Below are 14,059 nucleotides of genomic sequence, written 5' to 3' on the forward strand. Positions count from 1 at the left end.
TATGTGCCAAGAGCGGAACTGCCAAATGTTCTCTAGCGAAGCTTTGGAGTGTGGCGCGAATATCATATAAAATTTATTATAACTACCTACTATATGGATTACTTTTAACACTAAGTCATAAATATGTAAAACGCAATCATTATTTTCATCACATGTACATCGTTCTCCTTAGAGAAGGCGAATTCTCTGCGTCAAGGTGGGAATAACTGTCGCCCTGGCAAACTTCCATATCTGATATCTCAGCCGCGTTATCATCCGCATATACCGGCACATGCACGACGGGAGAACCGACCGGGCTTGTAGCAATCTTCGGCCGACTCTTAAACACACTGGCATAATCCGCATCTTCGCTGAATAGCTCATCTCTTGGAGTAGTAGCACCCGATCTTTGGCCTTGCTTTTGTCTCTGTTTATTGTCAGGGGTCTCGAACTGGTTGATGGGAAAAGATTGCGAATGCCTTGAAACTCTAGATTTCCCTAAGGACTGCCGGGGACGGGCTTCCGGAACTGAAAGTCGGGACATTGATAGTCGAGTACGTTCAACCAGAGTGAAGCCAATATGGTTTGCTCGTTCAGATATGTCGTGCGTATGATCGTGTGGGTTTGGTTCTTGAGATTGGTAGCTCTGGGAAGCGGCCGCTTCAGCTATTTGTGCAGGTGACATCTCCATAGGAGGGCTAGCATTTTGCATCGAGACATCCCTAGACAGACCGACTGATTTTGATCCTACTGAGGGTTCCATTTCTCTGAGTCGGGTAGGCAATTGCAGGCTAGGAGCTTGATCGGACTTATAAGCCATCGCTCGCTCTTCTTCACCATCGTGAACTCTTTCTTCCTCTCTATCTTGGTGTATGGGGCTCTCCACCTTCCACCGTCTATCTGGTAGCTTAGCGCCTAATTTAAATTTGGCAAGCGACTCATGGAAATCTGCCAACAGAGTCTTATAATCCGGATTTTGGGCATTTGGGTTCTGAGCCACTTGACCTATCTGTGCAAGAGACGCCACTGTTAATTTTTGATGATCCCGGAACGCCAACACGCGATTTTGGCTGTGCGCTTCCGTCCTTGTAGCATCTGGTTCATCCTCCGTCAACGTCCGTCTAAATTCTCGCCATTTTTGTAACTTTGATTTCTGCTGCGCAATGCGTTTGTCTAAGTCTGCGAGAAGATCGGAAGACCGTCGTGATCGTACAGAATCCAAACCGTCAGTCTTCGCTACCAAGCGTAATCGAGAGAAGTCCAGTTCTAGAAGAGGGTCCAAATCCACCTGCAACCCACCATCCAAAATGGCCTTTGCCCAGTCTCCACTGCCGTACCATGCAGAAATAATATTGCGTCGTGTATGCTCCACTTTATCGGCAGCGAGCAAGGACCTTGCTCCTGAGGGAGAGCGCTTCGAAAGCTCGTCTGCTTTGGCGTGGAGATGTTGGTTGAGATTTGCGTAGAAGCAGCCAAGACTCTTCCTTTCGTTAATAGTAGAGCTAAGGGAGGAGCGGTAGGCAAGGATCAACGGGAGTATGTTGCTTTGGTCGCATGCCGTTAACTGTTGAGCAGTGGCTAGATCGATAGCAATGCTTCGAGCTTGGCTCGGGAGGAGAGATTTGCGCAAAACGGCTGTGGAGAAAGAAGCCAAAATTTCTTCAAATCTTTCGCTTTTGCAGTCGTCTAGCATGGTCTTCCGGAGAATCGCTTCTCGCCCCAGAACGCCATTCTTCTTTAAATCCGAGAGCATGCGGAAGAGCGCAGCTCTTAGGTTGACAGACTGCAGCGGCTCAAGGGGCGGAAAAAAGGGTTGTAGCTTCTACAGAACTGTCATTACTCTTGCTTCCATCATCCGTAAGGATTCAGTGCCTCTGCGCGAAGAGGTAGCATACAGTATGTGTCTCATTCTTGTCCCATATCAGAAACAGGTGATAGAGAGACCATTCCACGGCCTGAATTCTTCGACGAAGGTTATTCTGCGATCCGGAGAGAGTTTCTAGGGTAATATTAGGCCAGCCAGAGCGGGTGTCTAATCGAAGGAGCTTCAAGTTGCGGAGGAATATAGTGAGAGGTGCGGGACCGGGCCATGTTTCTACCCTTTGTTTGGTAGGTGAACGGGCGGAGGAGCGCTGCATTGAGCCGGATGCATGTTCTTTCCCCCAGAGTGTTATCTTAGAAGGTACCAAAACTGCTCGTCTCTAGGAGACAGCTTGCATTCTCGGTCAATAGGGAGGTGGTAGTTGTGTGTTGATAGTCAATTGGCTGCGTCAATCGGCTGGTCGCAGCGTTTGTTTGCTCTGTTTGCTTCCGCCGTCTTTGCTCTTCCTTGTTGGTCGCTTGCGCAAACCCGCTCAACGTACCAGGTTTGTTCTATGGGGATGGATATGTTTCTACTCTCCACGACTTATGTATATAAATAGATGCTGCTGTTTTCTGTATAAACTTATTTTTTATCTGTAATTCTTTCCGGACTCTCCCTCTTACACTCCAAAATCATGGGTTCTCAACCGACAAACGAGACGTCATGGTCGGCACAAGCAGGTGAAGGGTTTTTGGGAACTTGAAATATGATACGCATTCTGCTAACCAGGTCTATATCCTCAGTCATCTCCAGCCTCCCTCACCCCCCGCTTGAAAATGGCTCCTCCCCTGTACCATTTTTCCACCTCCTAGAGCGCCTTAAGACAACGAAACGGGAAGGCTGGCGCCGATTTGATATTAACCATGGCGAATCTATCTCGGACCATATGTATCGCATGGCAATAATGACCATGCTCGCACCGCCATCTCTTGCTCGGAAGCTCAACATACCACACTGCACGAAAATGGCGCTGATTCACGATATGGCCGAGTCGGTGGTCGGAGACATAACGCCGGTTGATACCGAGGTGACAAAGGCCGAGAAAGCGCGGCGAGAGGCTGAGGTCATGGAATATATTTCTAAAACGCTGCTGGGCGGGGTGTATGGCGGTTCAGCGGGAGAGAAAATGCAGGCGATTTTCCAGGAATATGAAGATAACGAGACCCTGGAAGCGAAATTCGTTCACGATATCGACAAGATGGAATTACTGCTGCAAGCGATAGAATATGAACGGACGCATGGTGGCAAGATCCAATTAACCGAGTTCTATGGCGTTATGAAGCGCATCCAACTTCCGGAGGTGAAAGAATGGGCGGAAGCGGTGATGAAAGAACGTGAAGCGTTCTGGGCGGACAAAGGCGGCGCACCGCCCCTCCAATGATCTTGACGAGTTTCCTTTTCATTTTTGACCTACGATTGGATGAGAGGATGACAAAATGATAGAAGTCATTCCTGTGCGTTTTGGCGGCGAATGAAATCGGGTTGGTGTTAATGGTCAATTTGGTAGAGTGGGAAGCAGGCCCCGATGGCCATCTAATTTTCTCTTTTTCAGCACGACTCTGTTTGTCATGGCTCATTAATAGATTTCTTTCGTCAAAAGCTGAAGTTAGACGATATTCTGTCTGTACCCTTCTATGTAGATATGGAGCCTCGTTCAGCCATAAGAATGTCGTCAAATATTTTTCCGGAAATCAGCTCCAGGGATCGGCCAGATCACCGTCTCGCAGCACCCAGCCATATGGTAGTTTGTAGTCCGTTCTACTTGCAAATCTTCAATCTAATGGCTCTTTCTCCATCTCTTTGGCCAACATCTCCGCTTCTTCTCTCATTTCCTCATCGCTCCTCGGCATTCTACTGTCATTATCGACAGCCGGAAATTTCGTACGACTTCTGCCTTCCATCTTTTGCCACATGTGTTTTGCAATGTCGCCCTCGTCTCCATCTAGCATCCCGTAGATGGCATCCGAGCCGCCTTTATGATCCAAATCTCCTCTTCGCCGTGGAATTATGTGGGCGTGGACATGCGGGACGCTTTGACCCGCGTCCACACCATCCTGGATGGCGATATTAAGACTTGAAGATTTGAAGACACGTTCGACCATTCGGCCTACGCGGCGCACTGTGATGAAGAGGTCGGCAATTTCGTCAGGGGTGAGGTCGGAGACGCGGGGAACATTGCGAATGGGAGAGACGAGGACGTGGCCAGGGAGTAGAGGTTTGAGATTCACAAGCGCAAAGCTCAGTGATGTCATAAAGAAGACCTGTTGGAAAATGCGTGGATCGGTATCAAGGTTAGACGCCATTCTCTGACTTGATGCTCGAGGACCAAGGGGAAACGTTGTTGCGAGATGCATGTAACTACGCGGGATCGAGTGAGAAGAACTTACCTGTGATGTCACTAAGAAAGGCCCGAAATATACGGGCTTTTTGGGTATTAGGGCCATGGCTATAGAGGATTCTGAGGATTGGAGTGTCATCTGCACGGAGGGTTGGGAATTCAATTCCGGAGGGGGGCTCCTTTTTGGCAGAGCGATCATGCCGAGACTTTGGGGACCTTGAAAATAACTCAACTACGGAGTACTCTGTCCAAGCGTCACCGACGATGATACATAAAACATTTCACTGGTACTCCGTACATATTTTGTATCGAGTAGTTACTTCATATTCTCTTCTTATGGTTCTTAATAACTCCTCCAGGAAGTAACACACTGACAATCCACACTGTAGCTACAAGAACTCGCCGCTGTTGCTCACAGAAAATGGCCCCGCAAGGCTTTATCCTATACAAGTGCATGGGATGTTCCCCAGCTACAGATTAAATTCTGCTATCCATGGCAGGAGAGATCAAACGCTTTCTATGTCACTCAGCTCTTCGGACGTATCGTTATCTAGGGCTATTGGCACCTCCCTACTTCCCTCAACTTTTCGGGGTTGTGCTTGAATGCCGAGCTGGTCATGCTCCGGTTCATCTTCTCCGGGGACCAAGAAGCCGCCCCCTTCGTGATAGTCTGCCTCATCTCTGTCGACAGGCTGTACGTCAGATGGTATAATGTTCCTCTGGTTGACAAAGGGATTCTGGGATTCCATCTCTATGGTATCCCCGTACTCTTCTTGTATTCGCTCGGATATTCGAAGGCCCATAATAAACTTCCTCCAAGTTGTAAGAATCAACTTTTCTTGCTTCAATCTCTCCCTCTCTCGTCTCTGAGCATCTTCAGCCCGCCAGGCATCTTTGACAAGATCTTCATTCTCAGCAGCTACAACCACTCCTTGAATAATGGGAACCGCCATCTTGCTGCTAAACTCGAAACCGATAACAGCTTCTGCGTAGTCCACACGGAGCTTCTTGCAAACCCGAACAGTAGCTGGCCACGGGATGTGCACGGCGCCTTTCGGGACCATCCAAGGGGTAAAGCAGTCTATGTTACCGTATTCATTTTTCGGAATTATTCCATCTTGTATCGGGTCCGGAATTATGTACTCCGTTTGATGGAGCGCATAGAGACCCTGCTTCGGTTTCTCACCAGTCTCCCGTTCCATCCTGTCAACCTCAAGCTTTCTATTCCGTGTAACCGCTCGGATTGGGACCAGTTTTAACGGCAACTCGCCAAGCTTAATCCGTCGTCCCTCCTTATGCCAGCTCTCCGCGGATAAACACTTCTGGACATCTGATCTCCGGTAGACTTTCTCCTCCTTTTGTTTAGCGCCCTTCCCAGAAATGAACATCCTCACATGACTTGCTCCCGGGCGAAGTGCTTCTTCCCGACGCAAAAATCTTTCCAGCACAAAGTCTTTAGACGCCTTAAGGCTTTGCAGGGTATCTCCTTCTTTCGGTGCTTTCTTCTCTGGCTGTTTAGCCACCAGACTTAGATCCTCTTTCTCATCAACTGTCGTTCTCTTATCCCTTGGACGAATATATCCCCTCATCGTAGCTTTAAACCAGTCGTAGACGTAAGGTCCTGTACTCAGTTCGATTTCAACGGGCTTTTCAACCGGTATCCGGAAGCCCTTGGTCTTTCCGGGCCAAGTTTGCCGTCTAAGGTACCGAATAGTAACATCCTTTGCGGTTGCATCAGGAGAGTACGCGACGACGTATGCAATAACCTGCTTCGCTTTCTCAGCTTTCGCTCCTCTCGGCTCAAACGCTGCCAGGAGCTCCGGAGTCATCGCAACGGAATTAGGCAAAATTAACGACTCCACTGGAATGATTTCTTGGGTAACAGGAGATTCTACTTCAGACCAATATGTGGGAAACGGGGAGTCCCCATCAGCTAGTTGCTGCCTTTTGTTGGAGATTTTAGACTTCCCCTTGGGTCTGGGTGGTAATTCCTCATCTAGAGAACTTTCTTCGCTTTCCACAGGACTGTTTGGTGCTGTTTCATCTGCACTTGCGTACTTTTCGATCTTTGCCCACCCGAAGCCGATGGGTTGCAGGCTTGCAACGAGTCTCGTTTCGAGGCCCAACGCTCTCAGAAGCGCCGTGAACAACTGGGAGCCTACATCGCGAGATCCGTATAAACGACGAGCATGTTCGCGGAACTCATTGAGATCCTGAATCTTCTCACCAAATCGATTCTCGTCTTCCTCGCCTCTGTTAAACGCCCTTAGTTCCTCTTCCAACACCGATGCGGGTCTGTAGCCCCGTTTGTGCAGTCCAGGAGACGTAATTTTGAAATGCTTCTTCCAATAGGCAGCCAAAACTTTTAGCAAGTGAATAGTCGGGTCTCCTCTACTAAGGTCAGGCCGGTTGGGCTCGACGTAACTCGAATCTTCAGTCCAATCACGATCTCGCTTTCTCTTTTTCGACGACTCCTTTGGCGTGGGCTTTGGAGTTTCCAGGCCAGCTGCTATCCTCCATCTCTGGATTTCCTTCTTGATACCTTCTGGTAGTTTCTCGCGTAATATTTCATGAATCTCGGGATCATTTATCCACCAATTCCGAATAGCGTTATGAAATAGGAGAAATTGAACATGCATACAGTGTGTTTGGATGCGGATGAATCGTTCAATCTTACTGGGTCCCTTCTTGCCTCCAAGTGGCTCGGTCAGTGAAACATGGTTCTTTTGTATGGTGATGTCCAAATCTCGCAGCTCCGGGGTGGGAGCTGCATTAGAACCAGATGGGGCTCCGAGGACGTCTTCCCAGTTCACCTCTTCATCATCGTCATCGTCATCCACACCGGCGCTGTTAGCGCTATTCTCCAGGTCCGAACTGGATAGAGAACTTAATGATGACGAGTCAGACTCTAAAGAAATCTTTTGGGCTTTGAGTTTTTCCAGTGTAGCCGATTTTGGAGGTGTATCGAGAGCTTCTAGCAGGCCGCGCTTTGAAGGAGTATCCTGAGTGGAATGATCCTTGCGCGGCACAAAAGGAGGCATTTGATTCGCCAATCAGGTCAAATAGCGCTTCTTATTTCGGAGCTCGTTGCATGGGCTTTGTTGACAAAATGGCACTGTGCTGCGTATCAAAATCGGCTCGCGATTCAACTCTGGTGGATTGAAACGGCTGGGTGGAACCAACTTTTTTCTTCTTTCACCTTGAGCCGAAATGCACATGTAAATTATCCTGGTAAGTGTCCCAAAACAAGAAGAATATGGTGGATCTTGGACATGTCTCGGGTTAGAAGACACTTGAGGGACTGGAATTTAATAGCTATATAACCAACTTCTTGCGCGGAACGTTCTCCTCTGCTAGGGCGAACTCTTCCAACCGGCGAGCCGCGTTCGCACGTGGTAGCCAACACATGATTGGCTGGAGCAGTCGGCTCGCCAACCACACGGCCAACACCAAGCACCTCTTTTTCCTCTATCAAGATCAAGATCTCGACTTTGGGAGACATGGGCTGTTTAGCCATATAAAATTCGCCTTGATCTCCTAGAAAATTCGAAGAACAGCTTACCTAAATAGCTGTGTTAAGCATAGCCTAAATTGCAAATGAAAATCACGCTGCAACCCCCCTGTAAACCATCGAGATCCATTCACTCGCTCATCATATATTAGCTACACGCGTTGCAGACGCCGGTAAAAAGCAATCAAGTCGCTGTTGGCGGGTCAATCTGCAAGTAGCAAAGATCATAGCATTGCTATCTGCCTAGACAGCTGATACATCAGACTCAGCGAATGAACAAATCAGTAAATTACAGCTCTGACATGGAAGCACAGAAAATAGAGGCAGTGAGACAACATTGCATAGAATGAAAAAAACAATGATGCCCGTAAGGGGTCCCTGGGAACCCGGAGGAGGGAAAAAAAGGAGTCGACATATCGTAACAGCGGTGTTTTCACTGGCGAACGAAGAGCACAATATAGCTTATCATCGTTGGCAGTATGCAACTCTCCTTCGGCATGGAAAATGGTATCAAATGAACACAGAGGCCGTATCATCGTTAGAAGAAAGAAGGCTTATCGACGAGCACAACAGCTCTGGGCAATGCATAAATAGGAATACTCGATAACAATAAGACGCTCAAATGAACCGAAATGAACAGCGGGAATCGAGGTTAAAAAAAAAAAAAAAAAAAATCATTCGTAGTCATCAACGTCCATCGTCTCGTCAATTTCAATTTTCGTCCCCAGCGCTTCTTTTCCTTCCCGGATCATAGCTTTTAGTTGTTGGTTTAGTCGACGAATGCTTGCGTCTTCCTCCTTTTCCCTGCGACGGATCTTCGCGGCATATCGCTGGGCCTCGAGAGCGAGAGGGCTCTCCTTCGGTGTTCTTGAAGGGTTACTGGGAGCTGGAGAGCTGGGTGAAAAAGTGGAAGAGTACTGGTATTTCTGGGCCAGTGAGGAGGATGGTCTGACCGGAATCAAACTAGGCTTCTTTGGTGTAGATTTGGCACCTTGCCTTCGCAAACCACCGTGGTGTGTCAAACTACCTCGACGATTAACCCTGCGGGGCAAAGATGACGGAGTGGTTTCGCCGAAACGTTTCTCGGTCTTAACCAGCACCCAATCGCTGTCTGGGTGGGGTCTATCGATGGAAGCGGGGTCATTGGATATCAAAGGTTTTGGGGTCAGCGGGCTTTCAAGCTGATTTAGCTTCTCCCAGGCACTTTGATCGAGAGACGGCGTGACCCCCGCAGTCACTGCTGGGGCATCCATATCGTAGCCTCTCCCTCCGCCAGCATAGAAACCACGGAATGCACCAGACCAACAGAAGTCCCAGACTTTTCCTGCGACTCCTCCAACCAGGTTCATCACGGCTCTTCCCCAGCCAAACGATGTCGATACAGATGAATCATCAATTTCTTCTGTGTCATTGCCAGCCGAGGTCGGCCTTTCTCGTTTCCTCTTATTCCCTTCACCTGTTGTTAGCGGATACGTAGAGTATCGACTAGGTCTATAGTCTAGCTCCGCTCCATTATCTTCAAGCTCCAGTGCCGTTCCAGCAGATGCAAGGGGCACTTTGTGTGCTTCCAAACCCCCGCCAGCTAATCTGTAGTCGGTATTCGCAAGCGGAGCAGGGCTGGTCGGATCAGTAAACTGAGTTGAGAGGTCTCCTCCCCATGCGAGACTGCTTGATGTATGATGGCTATCGAAGTCATTATAGCCGTATCTTGCACGCTTGCGACTGTTTGGGTGACCTGAAGACGTTACCGAACGACTGAGGGACGATGTCGCGGATGGAGTTCGAGGAGAGCGATAGAACTGTGACCGTGCACCAGTGAGGTCGAGCTTCGGGGGGACAGGGCTATCGAGGAAGAAATCACCAGCCATGGGTGATTCCAAAGGCGTCATGCTTTTGTTTTGAAAGTTTCACTTAGTTGTTGCCGGTGATCATGCCGAGAAGATATTTCATCAGATGGCTGGAAACCAGATGGCGGTACGGATGGGAAAGTGGGATAACCCTCTTGTTTATTTACCAGGCAAACAACAACAACTACAACAACAAGATGCTTCTGGTCAGTAAATTTTTGATATTCCTGGCCAGAACATGGTTGGGAAATGCAAGTTGATGTGTTGGTTTGCTGTTGTTTGACAGCCTCGTCTGAAAAAAATTGTTAGAGGTGTTGGGGCCATCTTAGCAACCCCAATTCCTCGCCCTGTTTTGCTTTAGTTGGATGGCTGGTAGCTCCAACCACCATGTGAAGAAGCAGTTTTCCGCCTGAATCACGCATCGCTCACTCACACTGAAAAATTCTACAGCAATATGCACTAGTGGGAGAATAAAAATATTCATATCCCGTATGGTTTTCTTCATACTAACAATTTCTGCTAAGCAGACCATTACAGCTTCTGGAGTGTCCAGTCTCTGCCCGCAGCCTCCAAGCCGTCCTCACCATCCACCAACACACACCATCCCTCACCTCCATTCCCACCCTCACCCCCAATCGCCGCCTTGAAGTTCTTCTTCGCATACTCGAGGATTTCATCATCAAAGGTCCCTGGTTGCAGCCACACAGCAGGAATATTTAGGGCATGCGCCTCCTTCAAAATCTCCCGGGTCACTTTTGGCGGGGTAACTATTGATAGTGACGTTTGTGTTGGAGAGGAGAGCTCGGATGGTGATTTCACAGTGGCATAGGACTTTGAGCGCAGCTGGATTTCGGGAGCCTTGGGGTTGAGCGGGGTTACTGGCAGTGAGTGCTGGTGGTACCAGGCGAGCACTGATCAACGGCTTATTAGCAACTACTATAGATGAAATCGTTGCCACGTAGACATTGTGGGAAGATATGTGCGCGCGCGAAGGACTCTTACGTTTGTAGCCAAACTTGCTCGCATCAGTGCTTGCACCCGCCACGGCGAAGCGCGGGGATGAGAAGAAGTGTTTGACAGCGAGTTCCATATCTTCCGAAGACATCGCGCCTTAAGTATATTTTGTATGATTGAATAGAGCTCGGTCTCGTATATATAAAACAGGATTCACTCTCTATCTGGCGCTCCGCGGATAAAGTGTTATTTACGTTCGACCAAGCGGAAAATCGAGGATGACGAAAGTTCCGCTCTGATTCCACACCTCCCGAGGTTGATCCCGGCTCCTCGACCATGGCAACCCTGTACGCCGTCCCAACACCCCTAACCTAACCGGTGAACGGGGTCTGGAATACATTCGCAGGACATTCTCTTATGAGGACGTAACCTGCGCGACTTTCTGACGAGAAAGCCAGTTTCAGTACAGCGTAGCCGTCCTATCTCGATCCCTATTCAGGAGCCCGCAATCCCCTCCCAGAGCCAGAGTCGCCGGACGTCCCGGAAATATCCCGCCTGAATATTGGGTTCTTGGGGTTCAAAGTCCAGCATTGCAAGACTAATGCAATAAGCCTCTGTGGTCTAGTTGGTCATGACGCCGGTCTCATATTCACTTTATGACGAGTGGTTAACTGCTTGATATCCGGAGGTCGCCAGTTCGATCCTGGCCGGGGGCACTTCTCATGAAGTTACTTTATTCTTTTGGGCAATTTTTAATTTTTTTACTTTTTTAAGTCAACTCAGACATCCCCCACTTGCATTACGGGGTACACATCTGAGAGATCCATCTCTGCGGCACTTTGACATTCGACGATTATTATACCTATTTCCAAGAAAGTCAATTGTGCAGTGAAAGGCCGCCATGGAAAGAAGTCATCTTTCGCAAAGAGTAAGATAATACACTATATGTGCACCGGATACGACTATTTATGCGCTTAATATCCGTAATAATTAATCAGATCCGACCCATGGACCTCCTTCAGCCGCTTATTCTCCCTCTTCAACAAATATCTCATCCACCAAGCACAAAATATCGAACACAAAGCGAAGGCGGCCGACGAACTGAACCCGATCACATATCGGGGAGAATCATAGTCGGGCCACACGTACGCGCCGTAAATGTAGCCAATTTGCCCACCGATGTTTGTCATAGCGAGAATCACCTAGTCATGGTCAATCAGTGTAAAAAAGAGGATAATAACTGGGAGAGACAGAAGTCAGGAAACATACAGCTCGCTTTTCTCTTGTCTGTGATAGTGTGGATGATGCCCACCCGATTATCACCGAATTTACGGAATATGCTCCAATCGGGAAGATAAAGCACGCGATATACCGCCCGGCAGTGTTAAGTGTACATGCTGCGATCACGAACCCGACAATCGCGGTCGTGAGGCCCACGGTGATGTGCCAAGTGCGTTCATGGAACCGACCAGAGCTGTATCCGAAAAGAATTCCAACTATACCAGCAAAGATGAAGGGAGGGCATGTGAGGAGCAATGTGATCGTCGTATTGAAGCCAATTGTTTTAACAACACTGCCAGAACTATCAGCATGAGGTGCATATTCCACGTCATCTGTAGAAAACATACGTGGGGAAGAAGCTGTTGAAACCACACGCCGATAAATGGAAGTTTTGCATTAGGCAAAAAATCCAGGTCCGTTTGTCCCTGCAGGCCTGTCGGAGGCCTTCCATTGCTGATGCCTGCTCTGGTTCACCCATCTTATCCATTTCAATTCTCGCATGGGCGAGTTCGCGTTCTTCCGGTTTTAGCCAACGAGTCGTACTGGGAGTATTTGGTAATAACCAGAATCCAGCGAAAGCCACAACGGCTGTCACACAACCTTCAATGATAAAAAGCCTGTCGCAATGTCCCATTTAGTTACGGCTTGTGCAGCATGCGGGTCAGTTGTTGCGCGTTCATACCATCTCCATCCAGAAATCCCCCTTACATCGTCAAGGCCATAGAATACCCCGGCGGCAATGAGACCAGACACTCCTGTGGCCAGAATCTGTGCAGCGTACAAGACTGCAATACGTGCTGCAACCTCTATTCAACAAGTGTGCCATTCAGCATCATCACAAGAATCAAAAAACGACATAGGGTCATACCTTTCCGCGTATAAAATATGGACAGTATATATGTAGCTCCAGGATAAAACTTTGGGCTCTTCAGTTAAATCCAAGTTTCTACACATTAGAGTTACTCACAGGCGCTTCTGTGATCCCAAGGAGGAATCGGCATACCACCATCCCGGCATATGACTGAACCAGGGCAGTACATGCTGTTTTGAGAACGATCGTCAGACACGATACATATTTTATGCTAGAAGTACATAAAAACAAAAGGCTCTCGCACCTGAAACAGTGGCCCAGATAACCATCCAGGTGCTCATGTAGATACTTGGTGGTACCCTCGTGATCAACATATTGCTTGGAACTTGAGTTAAAATATAGCCAACGAAGAGGATGGAAACCGTGGTGTTGAACTGGGTGCCATGCATCCCCAGATCCTTTTCTAATCCATTCAGCCGAGCTTGGGCAATAGTGTTCCTATCAACGTAGTTGAGAAAGTACATGGCAAACAGTGTTGGCTATGCCAATGATCAGCAAAGTTGAACTCTGTACGAAGGATGTAAGAGGTGGTCGAGAATGAGAAGCACATCATAAGAAACGCCATGTTCACCATTATGCGGAAATCGAGCTTCTTGACAAGGTTGATCTCCTTGGGGTCAGTCTTTGCTGTGGCACCAGCATAGTCGCGGCCTGCCTGTTGGGCGAGTTCTTTTTCATACAAGACCGGCTCTTCCGCGGTTTCGACACGATCAAGGACGGTGGGAGTCTCTCCCAGCTGCTTTTCGCCACTAGTTCCCATAATCAAGAGCAGCTCAATGGGCAACTAAAGCAGCAACTGATAATTCTCACTCTTTGAAAGCTTTAGCCTAAATGGATACGGCTAAAAAGAGCTGCGCACTGGAGATTCTTCAAGGAGCAGAGCTCTGAATGGCGCTTCGCGCTGGTTTCACGGGCAATTTAACTAAACGGAGTAATAGCGGAGAGGCAATTTTTCCGCGGTGTTGGTTTAAGAGCTTCACCATGGAGGGCCACAGGCGGAAACGTGCAAATGGACAGTACCAGCATAGCGCCCATCTTCTGTGTTCATTCGTTGTCAATCCGGCATTGATCGACGTCCAACTCCATGTCGACTGGGATTCGCGAACCGTCCCTCTGACTTGGCTCAAGGTTCAAGGCCCCCAAGAAAGCGTGGAATGGCCACACTGCCTTGATGTGCATGCATATCTTGGTAAAGCGGGGAAGCTGTACGGAGTCCCTAGAGCTCAAGTTGTCTTTTGGACAGGTCTTGATCCAAATGCGGCGCTTATTTCGACGGTGACTTCGCATTCGAGCGACGAGTGTATATTATTCACCTTGTAGAGCTATCTTCTATGGCCCAGTTTCCATGCTGCCGTGAAAGTGACGATGAAGAAGCTACGTTGCAACGGCTATCAATTTTCGTAGTTGGTTAAAA

The 14,059-nt window shown here is 48.5% G+C and overlaps 8 protein-coding genes and 1 non-coding gene across 9 annotated transcripts; 3 read left to right on the forward strand and 6 right to left on the reverse strand.

Moving 5' to 3' along the window:
• Positions 1 to 148: 148 nt before the first annotated feature.
• CIMG_08140 (uncharacterized protein) lies at positions 149 to 2,203 on the reverse strand (the record flags this gene model as incomplete). The annotated part of the gene is made up of 2 exons (XM_001240976.2): positions 1,875 to 2,203; positions 149 to 1,801 (listed from the first exon to the last, which is right to left on the reverse strand). Exons 1-2 carry the CDS (start codon positions 2,115 to 2,117, stop codon positions 149 to 151), a joined length of 1,896 nt encoding a protein of 631 aa, XP_001240977.2. The 5' UTR covers positions 2,118 to 2,203.
• A 162-nt stretch (positions 2,204 to 2,365) lies between these two features.
• On the forward strand, positions 2,366 to 4,037 carry CIMG_08139 (HD family hydrolase). The gene is made up of 2 exons (XM_001240975.2): positions 2,366 to 2,523; positions 2,587 to 4,037. Exons 1-2 carry the CDS (start codon positions 2,478 to 2,480, stop codon positions 3,222 to 3,224), a joined length of 684 nt encoding a protein of 227 aa, XP_001240976.1. The 5' UTR covers positions 2,366 to 2,477; the 3' UTR covers positions 3,225 to 4,037.
• On the reverse strand, positions 2,593 to 4,304 carry CIMG_13261 (HIT domain-containing protein). Its single transcript, XM_001240974.2, has 2 exons — positions 4,231 to 4,304; positions 2,593 to 4,104 (listed from the first exon to the last, which is right to left on the reverse strand). The coding sequence occupies exons 1-2, from the start codon at positions 4,285 to 4,287 to the stop codon at positions 3,616 to 3,618; spliced, it is 546 nt and encodes a 181-aa protein (XP_001240975.1). The 5' UTR covers positions 4,288 to 4,304; the 3' UTR covers positions 2,593 to 3,615.
• Positions 4,305 to 4,482: 178 nt separating this feature from the next.
• Positions 4,483 to 7,222, reverse strand: CIMG_13262 (Rad4 family protein; the record flags this gene model as incomplete). Its single annotated transcript, XM_001240973.2, has 1 exon — positions 4,483 to 7,222. One exon carries the CDS (start codon positions 7,220 to 7,222, stop codon positions 4,688 to 4,690), a length of 2,535 nt encoding a protein of 844 aa, XP_001240974.1. The 3' UTR covers positions 4,483 to 4,687.
• Positions 7,223 to 7,866: 644 nt separating this feature from the next.
• CIMG_08136 (uncharacterized protein) lies at positions 7,867 to 9,560 on the reverse strand (the record flags this gene model as incomplete). Its single annotated transcript, XM_001240972.2, has 1 exon — positions 7,867 to 9,560. The coding sequence occupies one exon, from the start codon at positions 9,558 to 9,560 to the stop codon at positions 8,367 to 8,369; it is 1,194 nt and encodes a 397-aa protein (XP_001240973.1). The 3' UTR covers positions 7,867 to 8,366.
• Positions 9,561 to 10,070: 510 nt separating this feature from the next.
• Positions 10,071 to 10,644, reverse strand: CIMG_08135 (uncharacterized protein; the record flags this gene model as incomplete). The annotated part of the gene is made up of 2 exons (XM_001240971.1): positions 10,071 to 10,450; positions 10,542 to 10,644. The coding sequence occupies 2 exons, from the start codon at positions 10,642 to 10,644 to the stop codon at positions 10,071 to 10,073; spliced, it is 483 nt and encodes a 160-aa protein (XP_001240972.1).
• A 459-nt stretch (positions 10,645 to 11,103) lies between these two features.
• Positions 11,104 to 11,209, forward strand: CIMG_15072. Its single transcript has one exon. It is a non-coding gene; the product is annotated as a tRNA-Met (tRNA).
• A 258-nt stretch (positions 11,210 to 11,467) lies between these two features.
• CIMG_08134 (MFS transporter) lies at positions 11,468 to 13,405 on the reverse strand (the record flags this gene model as incomplete). The annotated part of the gene is made up of 8 exons (XM_001240970.2): positions 11,468 to 11,695; positions 11,763 to 12,066; positions 12,122 to 12,391; positions 12,457 to 12,580; positions 12,643 to 12,691; positions 12,742 to 12,815; positions 12,890 to 13,124; positions 13,217 to 13,405. The coding sequence occupies 8 exons, from the start codon at positions 13,403 to 13,405 to the stop codon at positions 11,468 to 11,470; spliced, it is 1,473 nt and encodes a 490-aa protein (XP_001240971.2).
• A 221-nt stretch (positions 13,406 to 13,626) lies between these two features.
• On the forward strand, positions 13,627 to 13,965 carry CIMG_13263 (uncharacterized protein; the record flags this gene model as incomplete). The annotated part of the gene is made up of 1 exon (XM_004445033.1): positions 13,627 to 13,965. One exon carries the CDS (start codon positions 13,627 to 13,629, stop codon positions 13,963 to 13,965), a length of 339 nt encoding a protein of 112 aa, XP_004445090.1.
• Positions 13,966 to 14,059: the final 94 nt, after the last annotated feature.

The sequence above is a fragment of the Coccidioides immitis genome, assembly GCF_000149335.2.
Source record: "Coccidioides immitis RS genomic scaffold supercont3.3, whole genome shotgun sequence".
Lineage (NCBI taxonomy): Eukaryota > Fungi > Ascomycota > Eurotiomycetes > Onygenales > Onygenaceae > Coccidioides > Coccidioides immitis.